This window comes from Cupressus sempervirens, chromosome 4, assembly GCF_028749045.1.
Source record: "Cupressus sempervirens isolate cs-2001-9-10 chromosome 4, ASM2874904v1, whole genome shotgun sequence".
Lineage (NCBI taxonomy): Eukaryota > Viridiplantae > Streptophyta > Pinopsida > Cupressales > Cupressaceae > Cupressus > Cupressus sempervirens.
Window position 1 is genome coordinate 222,009,685 of NC_143121.1, and position 25,673 is coordinate 222,035,357.

General features: G+C 34.8%; 1 protein-coding gene across 2 annotated transcripts in view; it reads right to left on the minus strand.

Moving 5' to 3' along the window:
* Nucleotides 1-7,061: 7,061 nt before the first annotated feature.
* LOC149560800 (NAD(P)-binding Rossmann-fold superfamily protein) overlaps nt 7,062-25,673 on the minus strand; it is a 202,695-nt gene continuing 184,083 nt past the window's right edge. Inside the window, exon 8 of one of the 2 annotated variants that reach the window (XM_089824822.1) lies at nt 7,062-7,788. In XM_089824822.1, coding sequence (XP_089680948.1) covers nt 7,503-7,788 — 286 coding nt within the window. In that variant the 3' untranslated portion in view covers nt 7,062-7,502. Of the gene's footprint in view, nt 7,789-8,330; nt 8,570-25,673 lie in introns of those variants that run through there. The other variant, XM_089824823.1, reaches the window with a different exon arrangement.

Genomic DNA, 25,673 nt, shown 5'->3' on the forward strand with positions numbered 1-25,673 from the left:
ATAACTTTAATATAAGTTTGAATACCACCTTAAGTGTGGTCTATAATAGATTTAAGTTATGGTGTCCGACAATATCCAATCAGAAGAATCATAACAATTTTCATGGTGTCCAGCAAAATCCACCCTACTAACCATAATGGATATCAACATGTCCGAAAAAATCCATCCTAATAACAATGACACCAATAATTTTCATAGTGTTTGACAAGATCTGGCTTAATAACCATGATGGATATCAATGTGTCCGGCAAAATCCAGCCTAATAACAATGACACCAATAATTTTCATGGTGTCCGACAAGATCTAGCCTTATAACCATGATGGATATCAATGTCTCTAGCAAAATCCAACCTAATAACAATGACACCAATGACCTTCAACAGTTTTGGTGTTAAAAGGTTGGTCATCTATTGATAAGATCGTCACCTTACAATAGTTACCTTATGTTTGTTATCATAACTTCCGACACACCAGGACAACAACTTAATGGAGTTTATTATGATATCAAGTCTAGTTATTGATAAGATCACCACCTTTCAATAACTCCTCTCTAAATATATATATCAATGGAAGATCGTCATCTTTCATGACATAACTACAAAAACATCATGTAGTAACTCACATGATATCCACTATGAACCAAGTCAGAGGGTGGACCCACCATAGCTGCTACTAGAGGGTAGAACAAAGGGTTTTCACCTCATACTTCTCTCTCATAAAGAAGAGCACATTACAAAGAATTTCTCTTAGAACTTTACCTCATAGAAAAAATATCATCTATGAAGGATTGCATCTCAAAATTTCTCCCTTTGAACATTGATACTAGGAAATTAGGTCCTCTAGTTACTTCCTCAAAAACTCTTTTCACCAGGATGCCCATCGAACTTACTCTGAATCTGATATCAATCTTTAGATTTTTTTGTTATAAGTCAATACTTCCTCATAATATACATAGGAGTAGGCCCATCAACATGCAATCACCCACATGTATTTCTAGACTCCCTCTGAGTATCAATCTTCTAAGCTCCTGCATTGCCTTTGAAGAAGTGCATACACCCTCTTAATGTAGAAGACTCTCATAATCTTAATCATCAAAGATGATAGCCATTTTATCCATCTTGATCATCGAGGTCTTTGGAGCTACTATCATTAGGTTGATTCTGCACATTATCTGATAGCATGTTTAAAGTACCAACTTTTTTTTCTTGTAAGAACATCCTCAACCATAAAAGAAAAGATCAAGGCAAATAAACTTTATAGTATATAGAAATTACAAATAAGAGAGAGATAAATGTCATAAATAAGAATACTTATCTACTTATGAAGATTCCAAATTTTCTTCTTAGATTATTTGAGAATGGAACATCTCCCCTCTAAAAGTAAGAATGGAACATTGACTATTATTCCCCCTACAATGTAAAATTTCCACTTATTCTTATAATGTTGAACAATTTTGTATCAAATATGATAACTCCTTTCTAAGTTCTAACCTTCTCTTTTTATCCATTGAAATTCCAAACATTCATTTAACTTAGTAGTAGAAGCAAACACAAACTCGTCCACAATACGCCAATATCTTGATTGAGTATGATTGTGCCACTTGAATGAGTCTACAACTCATACGTCAAGTTTTATTTATCAAAGAGAGAGACTCATAGATGGTTCAAATTAAGTCACCAATTTCTCATGATGTACACAAGAGGTTGGCCCATTAAAATCACATAGTTGCATGAATTACAGTCCTCTTGACTATTACAATTTATCGATCACTGAAAATTTCATTACAATATGGTTTACTCCCTCTAAATCAATATGATCGAGATCAATACAGGTTGAATGAATCATATCCTCTATATGATGCCTCTCTTTTAAGGTTGCCCATAATGAAATGTCAAGCTCCCTCTAAATCTCAATCTCCCTCTGCCTTGATTTTATCATTTTATATTCCATGATAGATCACCTTATATTAATTCTACTACATTTAATCATTGCTAAATTGGAGTGGGTTGTTTGTATATGGTGAAATATACTCAAGCATATGCCATTAAGGATAATACTCATAGTTATTGCTTATGATACTTCTTGCTCATGGTGCCTATTCCATTGTTGATTTATATCCAATGGAACTCTCTACTAGTTTTGAAATGCCAAAGTCAGTTATCTTAGCTGACATCTTGTTATCCAACAATATATTATTACACTTTATATCTCTGTGAATGATTGGTGAATATCAACCCTACTATAGATAGAGCAAACGATCCGAGCAATATTTAATCTTGTATGCCAATCAAGTGGCATTTTCAATTTGGCTACACCATATAGATGATCGATTAATGTTCCACACACCACGTATTCGTAGACCAATGCCATTATGGTTTTTTTGCAATAATCAATAAGATTTACAAGATTCCTTTGATATATTCTTGACAATATAGCTACCTTAGTCTAGAATTCTTGTTGGCCTTGATAACAACCAGTCTTAAGTATTTTGACTACAACCTCAAATCCTGAAAGTCTACCATAAAATACAGATCCAAAACTTCCCTTACCAATTAGTGTGGAATAGTTATTGGTAGAAGTTATCTCTCTCTCTCTCTCTATGTATTCAATTGCCAGCCTGTGATAATTGTTTTGATTATTTTGGCCTCCATATATATGTTGGCTAGATACATTTGGATTATGTATGGTTGAAAAATGGTTGTGATGCATGTTTGCGCCTCCATAGCAAAATTTTGGAAAAGATGACCAAAACTAACACCACCAAATACCCAATCAAAAGTCTGACCACCCAAACTTTAATCTTGTGGCTATTTGCTTGAATATTATTTTGAGGATCAACACGAAGGTCCAAGGATGATCTAACTAATCCTTTTGAGATGGTTGCCTCAAATTCATTTTCCTATGAAAAAATAGTTAACATTCGAAGCATCTCCAATGATGTTGGAATATGGTTCCCTCAAATTTATTTTCCTATAAAAAAATAGTTGAGTTAACATTCAAAGCTTCTCCAATGATGTTGGAATTTCTCTAGTAAGTTGATTGTTTCGCAACCCTTCGCTCGTAGCATCCAAACATTCTGATCATTCTCAATGGAGGCATTAATTGAACACAATTGAGGATATTGTGGAGAGTTAGAAGAGTATATGGAACACATCCGCTTTATCCAGCACTTCTATTGATTTGTGGCAATCATGTGATGAGATCTAATTCACCCTTAACTGTCATCCATTTTATTTTGCAATGCTCTCCTAACCATGACTTGGTAAATTTTAATTAATTGTCAACATATCTCACCTAATAAATAAACATTTAAATCTACGATATATGCCTTGGTGTATAAGATTTATTTAAATATCTTAATTTTTTGGTAACTTCCAATTTGTGTGGTCTCTCTTATTGTATCTTTTATCTCTCCATGTCTATTTCTTTGGTCGTTGGTCTTTTCTTTCAAAAATTTGTTCCTTTATATGACATTATCATCGCATTATCTTCCTTCCTCACCATCATTATTTTATTTGTCTAAAGTTTTCTTGCTATGCTCTATCTCTAACAAAAATATCCTACATATAAAAGAGACTCATAGCCCTAGTAGTCTTGAAAATTCCTCAAGTATCGACCAAATCACCTCCTCCCCTTCAAAAAAGGAAAGGAAAGGACTAATCACAATCAATGCTTAATAAGTCATTCACATTGACCATACTTACTGGACATCACTCAACTCTGCCATCATTGGCAAGGATCATCAAAATGAAAACAAAAAATTCCATGAAGCTAAGTGTAGAATGTTGGCTGCAAATATATTATTTTATCAACTAATTTTCAATTCTTTCATCAATCCTTATCGGGTCACTACTATTCTCACTTCTTATTGGCTTTTGTTCTCATTCCTCATCGTAGAACAAGTAAGATCAAACCAAAGTCACATTTCAACAAGTTCAACAACATGGTAGATCAATCGACACATGTATAAATTCCATGATGATTGTCTTACGATTACATAAACATGTGAACATTTATATCTCCTTCTCTGCAGTTTATTATCTACTAAGTCTCTAAGATTGAATGTATGCATTTAATTACTTTCTTACATTTGCAGTTGGCTTTGATACCATGTTAAGTGACATGGATCGTTTTTGCAAATGTAATTATATTGCCATTGTTATAGATATGTTTCAAATACAAATTTGGATCTCAAATAAGTATGAAAGAAGGGGACATGTCTTTTGAAGAGACATGTCTCCAAGGTTTAAACATCATTAGTTCTAGTATAAAATAATATGACTAACCATATATATATATATAATCATAAATAATGAAACTTATGATCATATCAATCTGACTATAACTACAAACTTAACAATACCAAAATAGGTTAAGAGTTTTAATGTAATATGATGATTGTTCCATAAATTTCAACCAAAGGACATAAATCAAATATAGGGTTTCTTTAATTTTAAAACTCAAAAATTGCAGAAATGTCTCTGGTATTCTGTACAATTAGTTTCAAGCTTGCTAGGTTCATCAAGAATCTAATTGAATTAGAGGGCGTTAGTTAAAAGAAATTAAAATACCAAAGAATAGTCAGACAATTCAGTCAGAATATTTGCAAAGAAACAAACTCTCACCACATCGTATCTATAATTACTTTTTTGTGTTCTAAAACATCTTTAATGTAACTAACTAGCTGATTGAGAAGTGATTTTTGGAAGAAAATGCTTTTAAACGCTGACTAGGTCAATCCTGGTGGATTAACAAAACACAAAAATGTTGACCGAATGAAAAAGGACAGGATGAAAGACGGAGGCAGAATTTGAATTTAAGTTGACACTGACAATTTCCATACACATACACTTGAAAACAATCAATTTCTGCACACCATCCCTGCACAAAGCCCTGGCTAATTTTACAAAGATTGTAAGAAATATATCGGCACATAACCCCAATCAAATGATAATTAGATCGACAACAAAAATCTAAAACAGAAGATTACTGAGATTTTAGGTACAAATTAAAAAACTAAAACGGACCAAATGAGGCCTGCATCGATAATAACTGCTGGTGAATCTTGTTACTGACTTCTTGCAAAGGAACAGAGCAAGCACAAATAACTCTCCTGTGATCACCTTTCTTCAGCCTCAAATAGCAAGATGGGCAAATCGATGGTAGCTTCGACAGGCATTGAGAATTTCAAGAAGGTTTGCCTAGCTTATATTAGCAACGTGCCTGTCATTCTTTCATTTGTGAAAGCATAAAAGCATAGAGAGCCCGGTGAAATCTCCAGAAAAAAGTACATCTCTGAAGCCTTATTTTTTTCTAATTTCCTCCATTAAAAATTAGACCGACTGCTCTGAAAAAGGATGATGCCCAATCAAAAAGTAGAAATTAAAATGTAATAATTTTGTTTAATGAAGAATTTTGTTTAGCTGGCCATCGGTTAAATGAAAAATTGCGGAATGAGTGTGATTTTCAAGAATCAAAGTAATGCCTGAATCACCGCATAAACTAACAATCACTCACAGCAACTAAAGACATATTAACAATTATAGCATAATAACAGCACCCATACCAAATACCAAATATATTCCAAAAATAAACCATACCAGAATTCATGTTCATTGTATCCACTACTAACACTAGCTTATCCATAGTATCACCATGTCCATAGTAACCACTACGAACACTACCATTACCCACATTATAAATCCAAAAAATAAGATTTTGAAAGTGACTTTCCAGATTCTGTTTATTTAATCACAGAATGTATTTTTCAACTTGAAACGTATAAGTGAGCTCCAAAATACCAAAAAAAATTTCGGCAAATATGAGCTTTGCATATTATCTAAATATACAAAACTGTATAATATTGACAGATTTACATCACCAGAGTTGCAATCACTTGAAACATCTGGCATCAACTAGGATATGTAACCTAAAAAAGCTATTCATAAAAGCAAAATATGGTTGTCCACAGTTAAATTTGTTACCTTCTTAATCTTGCACGATTTGTTTTCTTGACTCAACAATGCTGGTTACATGAAGCTATTTAATTTTTTCGCTATCACAATGATTTCTCTTCTTTATAAAATGATCTTATTATAACGATTTTTAATACACTAATAAGTTTCACTTCATTTTCTCTACATATTTGACAAAACCGCTTTAAACTTTTTTATAGTTTTTTTCCCTTTATCATTGTGACGTTCTCATTATCACAAATGTTATCGTGACTTATTTTAGTTCATTATTTTCAGACTTAAAAATCAGTATTTTATCTATAACTTCCCTTTCCGGAATTACTTCGGCTTTGATTAAACAATGTATAACATTCTCTCATGGCCCCACCGAGGTCGCACCCCAGCATTCGGGATCACTTTCTCCTCAATTATGGCGCTTAAAACCTTTCTTTCTGGCATCTCGAAAAAGGGCTCTTCTATATCAGCCCTCGCAATTTAACACTTTAGAATGTTATATTGGGATTCTTTGATGTTAATAGCAGACCGCCTTCCTATGTAATAGTTTGTGTTTGTTTATTGGTTTTCCCTTTTTGCCTCCTGTAAATTCTCTTGTTTTTAGTGCAGATTACTGATCACAAAACATTAAATCTGAAAAATGTTGCCATAAAAATCAATTGGATACAAAGAATAACATACAGAATGCCCAATAGCCATCCAGAAGTATTTACAGCATACTCTTAATCGAAATCTAATGAAATAACAATTAATAGTTTTGAAACTCTGAAGAATAACATACAGAATGCCCAATAGCCATTCAGAAGTATTTAAATCATAATCTTAATCGAAATTTAATGAAATAACAATTAATAGTTTTGAAACTCGGTTCCATTCATCCTGGGACCATTAAACTTGCACCATAGAAAAATATCATAGGTTAGATTGCACTAGTCTACTTAACAGTACAACATAGAATTCCTGTAGTCCAAAATGCAGTAAAACTAGAATGGTTGAAATCAAGATGGTATATAAAATGTATAATTCCACTGCAATAATTGATGCAGTAGGAGAACAAAAGCTCCACTGCAGCTAAGTTTGATAAGAACATAAGAAAAAAAATAACTTGACATATATCATGTTAGTTGCTGGTTAGCACATTTGCAAGCGAAATTCAACATACGTTCTTTTCATTTATGTTCATGAGATTAAACTTATCTTGAACTCCTTTCAGAAGTAGTAATATTTCTGGAAAGGTTAACATATCAGTAATGCATTAAATGAGGGTGATAATATCTATCATTGTGGTAAGCCCACAAATTATAGAAGAATACACTTTTCCACTTGTGAAACTGTGAATTTTTCTTAATGTTTGTTGTGCAAAGCTTATTAGGTATTGCCACTTCCAAATTGGGAAGCTGTGGTATTCGTTGTTCATGTTTCCTTCTGAAGTTCTGTGAGTTACTCTTAACGTAAGTAAAGCTCAGCATCTGAGCAACATCTCTCATAAATATGACCGTGTTTTAAACTTGCCATTATTAATGACTGGATCAATTAAAAAGGTAAGCTATCAATACTTTTAATAATATTCTCCAAGCCAGATCTGTAGCTTGGATAGAGTAGCTTTACTTTTAGTTCTTCTTTCAATCTTTTATTGGAAACCCTCTTTTCTGATATATTCGTCGAACAATTGATCTCTCTGCATGTGTCACCAGTTGAAGTTCTACTTTCCATGGCTTCCCATTTTGTACCTGGCCATTTTGTCTCAAGTAAAGACATTGCGTAGGAAAAGACTTCTGCACGAGGTGCTGGATCATCATCAACAACATTGTATACTCTCCTGACAGAGACAGCAAATTGAAATCAATGGTAAAACAACAATACACTCTTTTCTCTGCTTGTTAAGCATTCAAGTCTTAGAATGCTACTAGGATTATGACAATTTTTTATTTCTTTTATCAGTAGGAGGCTATAGCCAGTAAGGATTATATTATAACTATAAATTTCAAGATATACATAGAAAGAAACTAAAGATCAACAATGTCTGAGAAACAAAAGCTAAATCTTTGAATACCCAAAACCTATAGAACCAGAAAGAACCTAAAAGCACTAACTTCAACTACTGCTGAATCTGACAATCACTTGTGGAACAAAATGAGTGATCTCCACTGTGCAAGCGAATATTAACCAGACCATTATATCATTCAAAAACAGCTATAAAGCTTTTAAATTAATCCTACCCAAAACAAAGCAGAGAACATGAATCCCCATGAAAATTCTCCTTATCCGGAAGGCCCTGAAGATGATCTTGCTGTAAACTTCCACCAGCACAGCATCCTCTTCCTGGGCAGCCCCTTCCATCTTCATTTGTCCTCTGAATCTTGGCTGTGGATTGTCCCCTCTGCTCTTCAATTCTCCTGATCTTCTCCAGCTTTCTTAATGCCACCTCTTCCACTGCCCAATCTGGGTCCCAATCCTCAATATTCAGTGGAGGTGGACCCCGCTTTTCGGAAAATTTAAAAAAACCCTATATTGTGCAATCCAATCTCCCTGTCTCAGAAATCGGGTTTTGTTGTTTAATGAAGTCTCTGTTCCAAGATGCCAATAGCATCTTCACATATCTACAAGTGGCAAATATCAGATTAAAAAATGCAGTGGAGGTAAGAAAAATCTTGAGAAAAGATCTCTTCAGTAGATTTAACACCTCAACTTTGGGGTACATCTAATATTACAGTATTCTAAACAGCTGTTTCACTTTTATTTGTTAGTTTCCTTCTATGTAAATTGAAAGAAAACTACTTTTGGTAGAGGGTCAGCAACTTAAAGTAAAGAGAGAAGCAGAAGAAAACTCTTTGATAATGAATACTAACTATAATATTAGAAGCTCACAATAAATTGCAGGAGGAAGAGGATGTGCTCCTAATGAATTTCAGCAGCAGCCAATCAACCTTACACAAAAAGGACAGATCTCAAGCAGTATGTCCTATAGGCATCAGTTCTAAATACAAGGAAATTGACAAAGAATAATCAGGTCATGTAATTAAGAATTCAATTCATGGAGATTATTTGTTGATACTCACTTCCTAATCATATATTTCTATTCAGACCTTAGTTCTCAATTTCCTCTTATTGAAATTAAACCTTCATATCATATGAAGTTGTAAAAACTGTATGGTACATTCCCGTTGATCATGTCCAACCTGAGGAAAAACACATTGTAATAAAATGAGTAGCCATGTACCCGGTGGAGCAAATGTCCAAACCATGGTAATGAGAGGAATAGCCATGTGGCTTTGCCTGTGACTGTCTTCTCTTTTTTAAGCAATATAACACATGAAAGTTCCCAAGATAATTATTTGTTAGAACACAAAAACCTCCTCCACCTGCCCCACATCATCTTCCATTTCATCCTTCCCTAGCTTCTCAAACTTATCCTCCTTGGCAATTGCTGGAAATCAATATTGTTAGTCTGAAGAGATTTCCACAATCCCTTATTTAGATCAATGCAGTTTCTGGATTTCATTGTGCTTAGTGTTTTTCATCAATGTTTCAAGTTACACTATGATCCATCATCAGAATGAGAAGCGCTAGAGGAACAATAAAATAAATTGTTGCAGACCAGGTCAACGGTATATAAAGGATGCCGGAGGCTCAAAGGTCGAGAAAAACAAAGAGGTCAACAAGCATGAGATAATTCAAGAAAGCCCAAAAAAGAGCTAAAAGAAAAATATATGCTCTTCTTGGTGCTCGTGTGGCTCCCCACAATGATTTCTTCCAGCATTGTCTTTGGTCCCCTTTTCAGTGGTTTTCTTGGAGTCTTTTCTCTTTTCATCGGTCCTTATGGTGTTATTGTTATTGTTCTACTTAATTTTTTATTTTATTTTTATCTTTATTTTCTTTTATTCATTTTATTCTTATTTTTTTTCTTATTCTTATTTTTTTAATTGTGTTTCTGTAGTTTGCTTTTCAATATTTAGGTTCTTGTTTGTGTCTAGTTGTTATTGTATTTAGTTTTTGTCTTTTTGAGTGTCCTCTCTTTCTTTGGTTGGTTGTTTGTTGGTGATTGTTGCTATTTTTGTTTTGGTTATTAATACTAGCAATGTATTAGCTGATAGCAAAATATAGTTGTTATTATATTGTTTAGCAAAAACAAGTTACACAATAGATACAATTGTACTTTAAATTTTTTGTTGTTTTTTCCCTTCTCTCTAAGTAAAGGAATTGCTGAACAACGGGCAAAGCCAATTTCTTAATTAAGCATTTGATTTCAATTTATTGTGATGAAAGATTCCTCAATCAGTCTTCCTCCTTTTCTCTTAGGATCATGTATGTGCTATTTTGCATTTTTGAGTATCTGTTGAAGGAGAACATTGGTCGAATGTGAAGGTTGTTTAATGAAATGATTCTTGACAAAGCTATAAATGTTAAACCCTGTCTCTTTGTTCTACCAATGTCAATTGTTGCTTTCTGTAGTGTTAGCCCTTGCGATTTATGAATTGTTATAGCCCATGCCATGGTAATCAGTATTTTCCATTGAGTGCCTAGTGACAAAAGAATTATCAGTACAGTTTTGGGGTGATCCTCATTCCATCATGGACTGCAGTAACTATCAATCCTTGTTGCAACGTATGCAGGAACATCTAGCAGGCTAGATATAGGGTTGTAAACAATGTGAACTATTTTGCCCAGAGCTCCATTTACCAACCCTGCTTGTGTCCATATGTTTGTTGTCACCAATATGCATTCGCCTTCACAAAGTAGGATCTGCTTCTCCAATTGTTCATAAATGGCACCATTTTCTACAGTGCTTTTGACGCATCAGTTACTTGAACATTGAATATCAATTATTAATTAAAAAATAGAATACTAATGAAATTGTCAAATTGGCAGAAGGAAGATTTATATTATATCAAAAATATCATAAAGATGATTAAAATGAGTAGCATGCTATAAAAACTAGTACAAAATGTCGCAAATAATCCATAAATAATCTTCATATATAATTTTCTTGCAAATAGATAAGAAATATCAATAACTATCCAACAAAAACCACAAAGTAGGTCAAAGGGGCTGCCAAAAGCCAAAAAGAGGGTCAGTACACAACAGGGACACCAAACGGTGCACAAAGAAAAGAAACAAAAGAATGGGAACATAAAATTTAGAGAGAGAGAGAGAGAGAGAGAGAGAGAGAGAGAGAGAGAGAGAATGGGGGTCCCACCTGGGAAAACCCCAACTCCTACTACAATGTCTACTTCGCTGAGAAGAACCTCAAAACAAAAGGGTAATATATAGAGCTAGCAAGAGGCTAGAATTGCTTCTGGCATTTCCTGGAGGGGGAGAACTGCTGCTAGAGGGAACATCTCTTGGAGACCACAAATCAATGATGGCTAGAGGGGGAACCAAATTGGCAATTGGTGCCACACACTAAGTGAATCTTAGGAAGAAGTAGGTGATAAGATGACAGGACTGCATAGTGCTGCAGTTCTAATGCTGAAATGAGATCCCAAAACATGACAGCCTTCTGAATTTAAAGTTGGAGGGACTAAGATCTCCTAAAAAGGTAGTAGAATCTACCTCTAATCTCATGGTATACAAGACAAAGGAAAATGAAATGCCCCTTAGTCTCTACCTCCCTCATACTGCATAATCAACAAATCTTGCTCTCTGTGGCTAATTCATGATAGTCTCAATGCAGAGACGATGAAAGCCCACCCTGAAGGAACCAAGGGAGATTTGGAGAAAATGTGCCCAGCGGTGGCATGAGTAAGAAGGATAAATTGTGAGTCTATCTCTTAGCTCTTGAAAATGCTCAACGTAGAATGACATCTTTGGGCAAAGACCCTTGTGGATGTTAACCCAAATAACGTAGATGAACTATCTAGATTTATTTTAATTGACATGCCTATTCATCTCGTGTCTGTCTAGACAGAAGTAGATAGTGAGAAGCATCTAGAGAGTACTGGAAGGGAAGGATAATCCATCACAATCCCAATAAACCCAAGAAGATTTGAGGCCTCAACAAACCAACTAAGGGCCCGACTTGAAGCAACAAAACCAGTAATGGACTCGAAAGAACAATAAGCGAGGTAGGGTTATCTGTGGTGCCCCTCCCCAAAGTCGGCAAAACTTTGAAGGTGATGCAAAAACAAAATAAGGTCAAAGATGGCCCCATGTTTGAAGGGGTGAGCCAAAAACTCCCCACGAATAATAGTATGAGGGATGGTTTTCATGCATTTGATGATGCATGAAAAGATCTTGAACCCACTCCACAAAAGCCCAATTAGACTCCAAAAGAACCATAAAGAGCAATAGTCCTAAAGAAAGTGTCCACAAGTGTCATCCTGAACATGGTGTCTTGGAAGTAGTGCAAGGAGCATATCTCTCAAAAAGAGCCAAAGAGCTTGTAGACACATAGAATTGTCCTCATGACTATCTCCAATTCATCTATTAATTAAATGAATATTTATATTTAATCAATCACTTCATTAATTTTCATTATATTTATTCCTTAAAGGTAGGTAGACTCCACCTTGCCTTGAGGAATTTTCCTCTTTCATTTTGTTTCTATCTCCTATACCTATTAAAAACTTTCGAAATGCTGGTTTCTCCTTAGTGGTTACCCCATTCATCATTTCATTTATCTTTTCTCTTAATTGTCTCCAATATGGTTGTGGAAATTAGGTGGAGAGGAATTTTCACTCCCACATATTTCAAACACTTCAATTTTGTCCAACCACTCTCTTTCAAGCTCAATTCTGTAGTCATAATGGCAAAATGGAGGGCTCTAACATTTAGGATGCTCTTTCAAAGCCAAACTTGAGGGCAGAAATTTGAGGTATGAGAGGAATTAAGATTCCTTAGGAGCTAATGGATTCCACTATGCTTAGAGGAATTTTCCTCTTGGAGATGCATTTTTCCCACTGCCTTAAATCTGATTTTCACCCCTCACAGCTGCTTACACCTCAAAGTTGTCATATTTACTAACCTAAACTCCCAATGCTTTGTTCATAGGCAAACTGAAGAGGATGTGGATAATTTCAAGCAATTAAAAGAAGGGTGGAATTTCAAGGTGTGACATGAATTAAGATTCCTCAAGAACTGGTTGAGTCTGCCATGCTTAGAGGAAGTTTCCTCTTACACTTGCATCTTTAAAACTTCATCTTTATAACTGCATAAATTGCTCCATGATTGAGTTTGGAACCATCTCATGCCCCTTTTCAATGCAATCATGCTCTCCATCATGTCACTAAGGTGATACAGATGATTGTTTCATTCTGTTTTTGTCTCCATTAAGTCTGATTTCATGGTCAAAATCCTCCTTCTCACTCTGACTTTCCACTTTCCCTTGATTGTTTGTGCTCAAAACAACCAGTGCTCATCTAAACTCCTTAACAACCTGCCTATAAGTGGATTTGAGGGAGAGGACAGGAATTTGAGCAACACAAGGAGGGTGGAAATTAGGCACCTCATAGGACTTAGATTCCTTTGGAACTGGAGGAATCCTCCATGCCTAGAGGAATTTCCTCTTTGACAACTTGTTGTCTACACTTGGTCATTTTCTCAGCTAAGAGGGCAGCAGGATTTATATGAAATATAACATTTAAATTTTAAGTATAAGATACTTCAAGCTATATTTTATAAATACTACCAGGACATTTGAAGTAGGTTTTAGACTTTTAGTTTTATATGAGATTCTATATTTCGGGAGTTCCCCAAAAATTCCAAACTCAACCAGATTTCGGTGTGTCTTCTAATCTACAATCTAGCCCTCCCTTATACCTAACTCAAGAGGCATGTTCATTGAATGGACATGTCCCTCTCTAGGTTGGCCTATTTAACAACATAATTGTTTCCTCAAGATTGGTGCCCATTCCAAGAGTTACTAATAGTTAGTAACTAACTAACCACATTACTAAATAAGAAGGCTTATAAAAGCCACAAGGAAGATGCCAATCTATCTAGAGGGGACAATATGTTCTAGTGACCAATACTTAAGGGAACTCATGCATCTAGATCAGACTGATCTGAAAATCAGAACACTTATCTTGTCAAAGTTACAAGAAATTAACATTATTATGTGATACTCCTTGAGGATCCCATCATCCCAATAAACAAACTTCATCCATTTCTATCCTATCACTTTATTCATCCATTCACAATTTATTATTCCTTCCTAGACATTAAGGGCAAAAAAATACATCATGCTCAAGAATGAATTAATCAATAGTCAAACATTTAAAAACCCCTTAAAAACTTTAAAAGTCGTAAAAAATATAACAAATTTAAAATCTCCTACAAAATCATATAAAATCTTAAGAAGTCTTGAAAAATCATTAAAAACTCAAAAAAGAAATCGTGAAAAAATTTCAAAATTTCAAAAAATATTTATTCTATAAAAAATCCAAAAAGAAAATAAAAAATCTACAAAATTTGTAATAAATTGCCTTGAATAAAAACATTTGAAACAACCTAATTACAACATTGAGCTTAGCAAATATAGAATTGATCAAAAACCTATCAAACTTTCTTACTATGATGTGATTGTTAGTCTTTATCAAAATCCAGTGTCTCCATTAGACACTCTCATGATCAGTCACTTGTTTTGTACATGATGAGTCTTTCCTAAAACCAGACATGTCAATCAAATCAAACACCTAAATTGTGACACAAATCATTTTTACATGAAGCATGATGGTCATTTTTGTGTAGGTCTCTAATTACTTTTTGACTTTATCTTTTGGTGACGTGTTTTGGCTCTTGTGGGATGTCTCTAATTAGAGATTTTATCTCCAAGATGTCTTTGACTAGAAAGGCGAATATGGTGCATGTTTACCTATTTGTTGTTTGTGGATTGTTCCTTTGTAAGCGATGACTTAAGACATCATCAAGGATGTATGAGTCTCGTTGCTTTCCTATTTGCAATCGGTATGTCAACTCACTTGGATCTAAAGCATACCCAGATGAGCTCATCCTTTTGTCATTATAACCTCAATGATGATATAAGCACCAAAAAGCACAAGAATTTTTATCACCTTCACTTATGTATTTCAATCGTCATTTCATTCATCGTTTCCATATCTCTTGTTTATCAACTATTTCTTTCACCATCTTCTCCTCGTACTCATTTTTTATCTTCTTCATATCATAGATCAATATTCAACTGCTCTATGTCTCTTATCCTATCAATATCAGCTCAATCATAGTTGAAAAAATCTGTGATATATCGCAAGTGATCTAGGTTGCCGATATTATTGCTGTATAAATGGTGAGCGATTTATTGAAAAAACTCACGGCGAGTTTTTGTGTAAAAATCATGAAATTGCATGGCTAATTGCTACTAAAATCGACAGTAAAAACCAATCAAATGAAAAGACATTTTTTAATGACGAAAATGCTTTTGAAACAGTGAAAGATCTGATAGAGACGAAGCATGAGGAGCTATTTACCCTAAAATGTATTTGCCAGAGGTGCAGCTTTCCAAGGCTTTAATCAAATACAACAAAACTGTAAAAGGGAAGTCTGAAGCTTAAATGAAACGAATACAGAGGTGTAGCTTTCGACAGTGTAAAACATATTCAACATAGTCATGCCTAAAAATCCATTGCACCCTGCCTGTGACGAAAATGAAGTGCCTCTGAAAATAATTTGACATTTAATGGTAATTGTAAACCTTAACACATGATTTTATATTACTTTTGAATATTTCAATAAAAGTGTTTTTAAAGTTATTACAATGTGTATTGAACAATATTGTTTAATTTTTAGTAATTTCAATCAAATATATGTAAAACATTTATATTAACTTTAAATTTCATGAAATATATATTACTTTTAAATTTCATATAATATTGTTTTATTCTAATAAACATTACATAAATTATTATCATGTACATTGCATAATATATTTTTATTTATAGTAATTTCAATTCAATAAGTCTAAAATATTTATATTAATTTTAAATGTTATATTGTTTCATTTTGTTTTAATAAACCATATATTTGACTATTTTATTTTATAATTTAATTTAATTTCCAATCAATTTAACATTGTTAAATTATTTTGATAACTTAATGAACCTATTATATAATTCTTATCCATGTTTAGTTTATATAGAAGCAATTTTAATGTGGAATATAATTATTGTATTTTATTTTGTAGTATATTTTCTACAAATCTATTGTATACTCATGTTTTTAAGTATAGTTTGAGATATTATATATTTTAAAATGTTGTGATAAAAGTGCCAATTTTTTCGAGGAGTTTTTTACGAATCCAAACTTTTCAAAAAAATTAGGTCAACCAAGTTATTGCTGAGTCCAAGTTTTTCAACTATGAGCTCAATCATCTTGACTCTTTGATCATCAAACATGGCTTACTCGCCTGCAATCAATCATTTCTACATTAGCTTACTTTGTGCCAAGTTCAATCTCAATCCTATCGGCTATCAATTAGTTCAATCAACTCAATTTATCCAGCTATATTAACCATTTCAATCACTAGGTCAATTACACCTATCCATTGTGCATTTCCATCAAATGTACAACTACTTATCTTTTTCTCAACTTAATCAACTTGTGTAGCATCATTATTAAATCTTTTCCCATGTCTTTCAAGAGATTATCCTTCAGATATCTCAAACAATCTCTTGTGGGGGCATACCTAGCAGTTCTCACCCAGTCCAACTAGGACATATATCAAGTAATCTTTGTATCAACCAATCCATTATGTAGACACATAACAAAAATCCTCATGACTATCTCAAATTCATCTATTAAATAAATGAATATTTATGTTTATTGAATTAAATACCTATCACTTCTTACGCAGTCCAACTCGGCCATGTATCAGGTAACCTTCATATCAGCCAAAAAAAAATTCATTGAAACAATACAAGAAGCTACATTGTCTCAATAAGGGCAAAATGTAGAGACATAAAAATGTCCTTGTGACTATCTTGAATTCATCCATTAATTAAATGAATATTTATTTTTATTTTTAATTAATTCATTAAGTTTTCTTCTATTATTTGAATGGAATTCCATATCTATTTTTAAATTATTAATATTTTCCACCTATCTTATATCCTACAATAAAAAATCAATGTTATTATTTCATTTTACATCCCCTAATCTCTACAAAATTTACCTACTTACCAAATTTGAGACAAATAATCTCAAAGTTCCTCCAACCAACTCTTATAGTTCCATAATTTCTTTTACAACCTTTTGAAAGGCACTTCCCTCTTGAGCATTTTAATGCAAATTTTGATAATTGCACAAATTGTCCATAGCCTCACATGCAAATGAAATAGCAAAATAAAACAAAATTGTACAAGATCTTGATAGAGAGGAAAACAATGGTGTGAAAATCCGTTTTAATGCATTTCAATTGTTTAATTTTTTGTTTTGTATGTGTTTATAGCTTTATTGTAATAACTCCTTTGATTTGATGTTGGGATAATAAGATCTTTGATCTTATCCTACGATTCCCAACGTCATACGAAACTGTAATGTCCCTTGATCTTCCAGTTGATGTTCACAATCTCCTGGCTAATAAACCTTCGAAAATGTTTAATTCCTACCATGCTTTAGTTTAGCCTTCTCGACATAATGCTTCCTACCAAAGTCCTTCAGGAACCCTTCGACCTCTTCCTTAATTCCCAAAGGAACTTGCAGAGATTTTTCCTGTCATCTTCATCTTGTAAGAGTAGTCTCTCCTTTGTTGTTTCTTGAAGATCTTATTATAGTTGTTCTGATATCTTTGTGTCAATGTTTATTTTATGCTTAATCTATGTGAGCAAATGTCCTATTTAATATATAGTGTTCTGACTGATTTGTTGTCTGGTATGTTCAGACTGGGAAAGTTGTTGCTAACTTATTTTATATCGTTTTACAAACTCAACGATGGTTGGTTTTCCTATATTGTATCTATCATATTTTTCTTGTCTCATCATGCCTTGTCTTTTCTTATAAGCTATCTGTGCTGAACAAAATACTTTGTTTGTAATGCTTGATGGTTGCTACCTTTGTTATTTTTCTATTCCATCTATAATTGCAGATAAAATATGTTGGCTTATAGTTTCCTCTAGAGTTGCCTTATCAAGTCTGTGTCTTTTCTGCCACTCGGGAATGTTGGCTGGACTGTAATTCAATATATATTTGTGCAATAAGATAACTGAATGCTGAGTCCAATATGAATAAGTGAGTTTTGAATGATTACACTGCTGACTGGATATGTTATGCAGTCTCCAGTGAGTGGTATGTAGCTGAGTATATTGTGTATTTGACTAGCTTGCGATTCTCCTTATCGTTGTCTAATTGGGACATGATTCCAATCTGCATGAGCTAACTCTGCTGATTACTTCCTTCTATGTTCAGATGGCAATCGATAGATTTGAGATTTGTTGTTTTCACTCACTGATGGATGCATAACACTGACTCAGATGTTTCCACTATCGTCGATTATACCCTCTCAACTCTATCATTGTCTGAATATTTGATGGGCGAGTAAATGAAAAGAGTTTCCATCTGTAATCTCTTATTGGCAGTTTGACTTATGCGAAGTTGGATAGTGTACCGCTGAAAATGGATTCCCCAATCTGTAGTGTTTGATCTGAGCACTCCCTCTAATTCGCTTCAATCACTATTCCTGGTACCGTAAAAATGGAATAGGCCTTTGGCTCGATCGTCATCCTCATCGCTGACTGGTTGTATGTCAATCCTCTGTTTCCGACAATTATTGTCCTGACCAACGTACTTGCTGATTGTAAATGCAGAGAGTTTCCTGATTGGATGTTTGAAACTAAATTCTCCTATTGCTTGTATCCTCATATCAAATGATGATTTTATGTTCATAACCGGTTGCATTGAATGATAATCGATACTGTGGTACTTCGCATCCTCTATTTCTTACTGGCCTTCATATCCCCCCATTGCCGTCTCCCCTTTTTGTCATCAACCACTATATATATGGTCACCTGTAGTGAGTTGCGACTTTTGATTGCCTATTCATTTTGTTCATTTGGTTATTAATGTTATACTCTTTTCATTTTTTAATAATAATGTTTATTGTTATCTTCTAATGTTTATTAATAATATATTCTTTTGAGGCTTATATTTCAATAGTACACTTTCAATTAATCATCAATTATTAGAATTATAAATTCTATTTATTTATTTTATATTGGATTTAATATTTTTATTAATCATTATTAGATCCCTTTTTATGTTTGAGATATATATGTCAATTATTTAATTTTATCAATGTTATTATAATTATAATTGTGTTTATTTATTTAGTTGTTTAATCTTATATATTTAACTCTATTATCATATAAATTGATCTTGGAAATGGGGACATAACAAAAACCACAACCCTTGTTGATCTATGGTTGGAGGGTAGGTCTCAAACAGAAATAAGGACCAGAGAAATTGATCGAGAAAAAGTATAGGAAGAGAAGATCTAAACCTCCACCCCTCTATAGAATAAATGAAGATGAGAGATCTTAAGGCAATTGAAGACCCTAACCTTTGTTTTCACCAAATAACCATCTTGTCTAAGGTCACAAAAAGCCAAAAGGCTATGTAGTTGTCTCTAAAACCAACAAGAGAAGAGGTCACAAGAACAACATCATCAACAATGAGAAAAATGGAGATTCAAACATGGTAGAGATGGAAACCATCCATCAAATAGGAGTGGACCAAAAGAATTCTCTCCAACTCATCAATATAAATGCCAAACAAGGTGGGGGTAAGGGGGCAGCCCTACTTAACACCAATACTACTGCTAATCCAAGAATCTATGGGGAGTGGGGTAAGACGACCTAGGACCCTCTCATAAAGTCCCATAATGGTAGTTAGAAGAATCTTAGAAATACCAATGTCATGAAGACTCTAATAAAGACATGTCTGATGCACATAATCAGAGCATTTGCAAAAGTCCAGATAGTAGCAATAAACATTGATGTAGGCCTCCTCAATACTAGCTTTAAGGGTCAAAATATGATCCATGGTCTAATAATTTGGTCTTAAACCTAAGTATCATTGAGCACAAATACAACATTGGCCTAACTCTCTAGAAAGTATAGCATGAAGAACTATGGATAAAGTTTGAAGAAAGTGTAGCCAACCATAACGGTCCTATAATTGTTATGATCGAAAATTGAGCCTGCTTTGTAGATCGGGTGGATGATGTGTTGTGACCAAGGCGGACAAAATCCGGTACAAGTTGCATGTTGTTTGACCAAGAGAAGATAAGATAAATTTGTTGATGTCCAACATAAGAGCACAAAGAGAGTGCACGGGACTATTGAACCAAAACAAGAGAGCCCAACCCACAAAGGGGACATCAAACAATGCCCAAGAAAAGACAACACCAACACTTAAAGCAAACAACAACAAAGAAGAGAGAGAAATAGGGCGAAATAAACCCATCAACCCCCCTATTGGAGTGGAGTAGAGAAGCCATGGAAAATACCAGAACAAACAGATAAGTTGTAGGGCAAGTAGGGCCATTGGGCCATTTCTTAAGGTTCTTTGAAGACGAAGAAAAATACTGATACCAAGAATCCCTACAAGGCCTTATGAATCTAGTATGGCTAGGAGGACCAAGTTGACACTTGGTACCGTGTGCTCGAGAAAGCCCTAAAATCGTGATTAGGAGTGTTGTTTCGTGGGATATTATTGCTGCAGTGGGTGGTCACTGAGCCCCATAGCCTCCTCAAGATAAAGTGTCAGACACCTCTAGTCAGTGAACCTGAATAAATAGGAGGGAGACTGAAACTACCTAAAAAAGGCATTAGAATTTCCCTCTAATCTCGTAGTAGATAGAGTAGCAGATGATGACATGCATCATTGACTCCACCTCCCCTATGCCACAAATATGGCAAATCGTGTACTCTATAAAGTTTATGATCAGTCTAGATACGTAGCCAATGCAATCCCTTCTAAAAGAAGCAAGATACCTCGGGAGTGAATGCAACTAGTGATGAGGTAGGTAAAAAGGGCAAACAATGATCCCATTCTTTATCTCAAGAATGTGTTTGACAGAAAATGCAATCTTTAGTCGAACCACCCATGAGGATTAACTCAACTAATGTGAGTAAACTACCTATGTATGTCTATATTAATGTACTTGTTAAGCTCCTATCTAGAAGGGAGGAGATGATGAGCATTTAGTGAGTACTAGATCGAGTAAGATGATCAATCTCAATCTCAATCAAACCCAAAAGGGTCGATGCCTAAGCATACCAACCACACACCTAAACTGGAGAAACAACTGCAATAGTCTTTGAAGAATAGTACACAAGGTAGGAGTACTTGTAACACCCCCTCTTGGGAGTCAACAAAATCACAAAGACAAGGCAAAAACCAAAACAGATCAAAGTTGGGCCCAAATCTGAAAGGGTAAGCCCTAAACTTAGCAACAATTACACTATGTGGACTAGATTGCTCGTCCTTGATGACTGTAATAAACTTCACTGAATCTTGTTGTGAGGTTCTCACACCATCGCCCCAAATTCTTTGGGGACCCCCTTTTTTTAGTCGCCTTGGCAAATTTTTGGGTTGTCCAAAAATTTTGAGTTTTGAAAATTTTAACCCTTGGACACCTTCAGGCCAGTAGGAGAGACTTAGCTCATTTTCACCCAATTCTGCTTGATTTTCCAAAGCAACCAATTTCATCCTTAGGTCGAACAAATTTCAAAAGAGCAATATTTGGCAGGATAAAATTGTAAATTTGTACTTAGACTTTTTCTTTTGAAAATCCGGATATAATTGTGTAAATTTGAATAATCTTTCAAAAAGAAAAATTTTTGTTAGACTTAACTTTTGGAAAATCTCAAATTTTGCTTTGGTGAAAATTTTAATTTTGTAGAATTAGGCTAAATTGCAAAAATCGATTTTTGGCTCTAGAAGCAATTTTATTTTATTTTTGTCAAAAAATTTCTAATTGGCATAGCAAAATCGATTTGGGTAAAAAATTGCAAAAAATTGGCTTTAATAGATTAAAATTGCCTTGAAAAACTTTTTCCTTTAATGAAATTGGTAATTTAATATTGAAAAAAGGCTTTTGGTTAGCCAAAATCCAATTTTAATGACGTATTAATTATTAAATCCTCATTAAATGGAAATATTTAACATCTCCAAGGCACCATTTAATTTCTTTTTGCAAATTGGAGCTAAATGGCAATATAAAAGTGCAATTTTCCTTTTGGCAAAATTAAAATTTAGCTAAGTATTTAATTGTGGGCCATAATTTTGCATTAATTATTGTTTTTCTTGCTCCCAGGGTTGAAGTCGGCTAGCTTGGGGGGAGTAAGAAAGTTGGCTATAAGAGGAGGCCTCTCTCCCATTTCCTCCTCACTTCTCACTTCTCCTTCTCAAGGTGTTGGCAATTTTGCAAGAGCAGATCTGCACTCTTCTTGCTTGTTGAATTTTGTGGAAGCCGAAATTTGTGGAAGATAAAATTTTGATTTTCAAGAGGGGCTGTGATTTTTGCCCTAGGTTGGGTAATTTTATTTGGAGGTGAATTACATGATAAATTTCTGATTTGCAAGTGGATTTGAAATCCTTGAGGTCTAGTCTTAATTCCGAAAAGTCGCTGTACGATTATTGGTTAAGGTGAATTTTAATCATTTAGAGTTGAAAGGGGTCCTTAAGCTGACATCCTTCTTTCGTTCTAGTCTAAGGATTGCTTCCCTTGGTTCTACTTGCCTTCTGGTCCACAACTCTACCATCCCATAATAGGGCGAAAAGTATGCAGGATGTTAGTGCAAGTAAGAATCCCAAGCGGACAAACATTAAGAAAGACAAAGAGGATATGATTCCCAAAACACCCTTCTTCTCGAAAATGAAGCGAATAATCAACACCAATATCGGTGCAATGGACATGATACGGATGAAGGACAGACTAAAGGAAGGACAATCCCCCTTGGCAAAGAAGATATATACAAGCAAAATTGTACAAGCAACAAGCAGCGTGGTGAAGTTAGCGGAACTCAAGGCAAAGCACACACCTTGTCCTCCTATGGAAGAAGTTGATCAAAGGCTAGCTAAGTTCATTGCCTTAGCTAAGAAAATAAAAGAAAAGGGAAGATTTATATTAGAAGATCATTTGATGTAAGTCCAACTGGCAATTTCTCTTTCTTCTAGAATAGAAAAAGTGTCTATTTCTGATTGGCCACTATTTTGGTGCCTTCTCAATGGTTTCCACTCTTTGCACTTTTTTCATTGGTCCATTGACGAGGTGGGATCTTCTCATTGGCCGATGGGGTGGCAACCCTAATTAGGGTTTTTAGGATCCAATCTGGATCATTGATCTTGTTTTGATCTCCACCGTCCGTTGTATTTTCGGCCCCTATATAAGGCCATTTGCTCTCATTTGTAAAGTGTTGGAGAAATTGTTGCGAAGATAATACCAAAATTGCTCTCTTTTTCATTGTTGAGACTTGCATGGTGATTAAGAACATTGGGTATATTGCATGTTTTCTAGTTCCACATAGTTAGATTTCCTTTCAAGTTGTTAAAGTTGGTTGCATTTGAAGTTGTTTAAGTGAGGTTAAAGTAGATGGATAGTTGTATGGTAGCATTGGTAGATGTTTGATAGGGATCAATACTAGACCACTATCATCCTAGCGGCTGGTTGGGAAGCTTTGTCTGGCAAACTAGTTTATTATTCCTTCAAATCATTGCACCTATGGAAGTGAGGCCATTGGTTAGATCTCATTAGGTTCAATCCCTGTCCATTTGCCAACCTTCCATTCATAGGAGTAGGAGTAGAATAGTGAGCAGCTGGGAAGTTGAAGTTTAAAGAAGGAAGTTAGGGAAGTTAGTCAAATATCAAAACAAATCCATTCACCTTCCACCACCACCGCTTTCCATCAACATCGTCATCGGCAGATGCATCCTCCATCATCACCACCATCAACATTATCTGCCACCCGCACATTTCACAAACCGAACCACCATCACCTTCATCCCACCAAAGTCCAAGTCATCCTTAACAATTTGCGTAAGGCCACCTACGTGATTACCAGCGAATCACATCAATAAAACTGAGCATCCAATGGTGTAAGGAACATTGGAGCTATTGCTTATGTCTTCATGAGTAATAACTTTTCAAGAGAGGAGTTGCATGTTTGATATCCCATATCGAATATTCAAATCCTAATATGTTATGTAAGTGATACAAAACTCACATCAACAAATCTAACCACAGAGTTCAGATTTATGACTGGGTATTTTGTCAAACAGTTATCAAGCGATATTTACTTCAGCAATAAATATATGTTCAAAATAATAAATACCACTATTTGGTGATTCATAAACTAGCAGCCAATGAGTGTAACTATTAATATTTCAAAGAGATTCATCCACGTATACAGACTGATTTTTTGACAGTAAATCAGTCAACCTTCATTATACTCAGAGTACAATAGCAGCGTGAAAGTCGAGAGGTTTAAACAATGCATAGGGAGGTAAAAGAAGTGACAGACCCATAACTGATGTGCCATCTTGGATGTATCAACTTGCAGGTCGTACCATTGTCGCCGAGGCTGGAGCTCGACTGCAACACGATTGTTATACTCTCAGTGGCCACCTTAACTACTGGAGGAGTGTCTGCTAACCGCGTAGGAGGAGAGTCACTACGTGACCAAGTCTGCAAATAGTGTGAGGCCCTAGCTAGAAACTTTCTGCATAAAACCCAAGCGTGACCTTGTTATTTCCCCCGATTTTGAGGACGTGACCCAGCAAACCTTCTTGTCCACGAATCCTAGCTATGTGTGACTTACTTCCACCCCGACTTTATGCTCTAATCCAACAAACAACACCGGCTATAGCTAGGGTAAGCTTAGTTCCTTACTCTCTTTCGATTCCTCACCAACAGCATCCTAGCCCAAACGACCACTGTATGATGTTCATCATGCGGCTTCCTGATGAAGAACTTTTGATTAAATATGATCTCCAATCTTACTCAAAAAAATCCATCAAAACTACTTAGCAAAACCAATGGAGAGTTGAGGTGACGTCCAACTTCGGAAAACCAAACTTGAGGGATTTCATCCTCACAGTTCAAACCAGTCACATTAAAGCAACCAAAACTTTAGAACCCTTCTAAAGTGAGGGAAAAAACATAGAAATAAGGGATGTGAATCCCAATGCAAGGTCCCTTCTTTTATAACCTCGAAGTGAGGGAAAAAACATAGAAATAAGGGATGTGGGATAAAACAACAATTTCATCCTGTAGTCACTTAAGTCACTTTATAAAGTAAATGACTTTATAACATAAAGTAACTTTATCCACACACTTTAATATAATAACTGGAATACTTAAGATAAAATCTCCAACGTGACTAGTAGGCATCCTCATAGTTAATGCTGTTAATCTATTTGGATGTGGAGATAGATTAACCTAGTGCCATAACACTAGTGCGGAGAAGGGGACATGACAATGCTGCACAGGAGATAGAATTTGTACCTACTCCACCGAGGCCCAATCCAACTCCAATAAAGAGAGCCCTCAAATAATTGAGCCATAGGGAATCGTCTCAAGGTGCCCAGAAGAGTCAACTTGGATGTGGTGTCTTAAGATATATGCCATAAACACTATCTTTATACCCTTTCTTGATGTGAGGCTAGAGGGAAGGTCTCATGCTAAAACGGGGACCAAAGAACTTACCCCCAAATATGTATAAGAAGAGCTCTCCACCTCCACCCCTTAGAAGA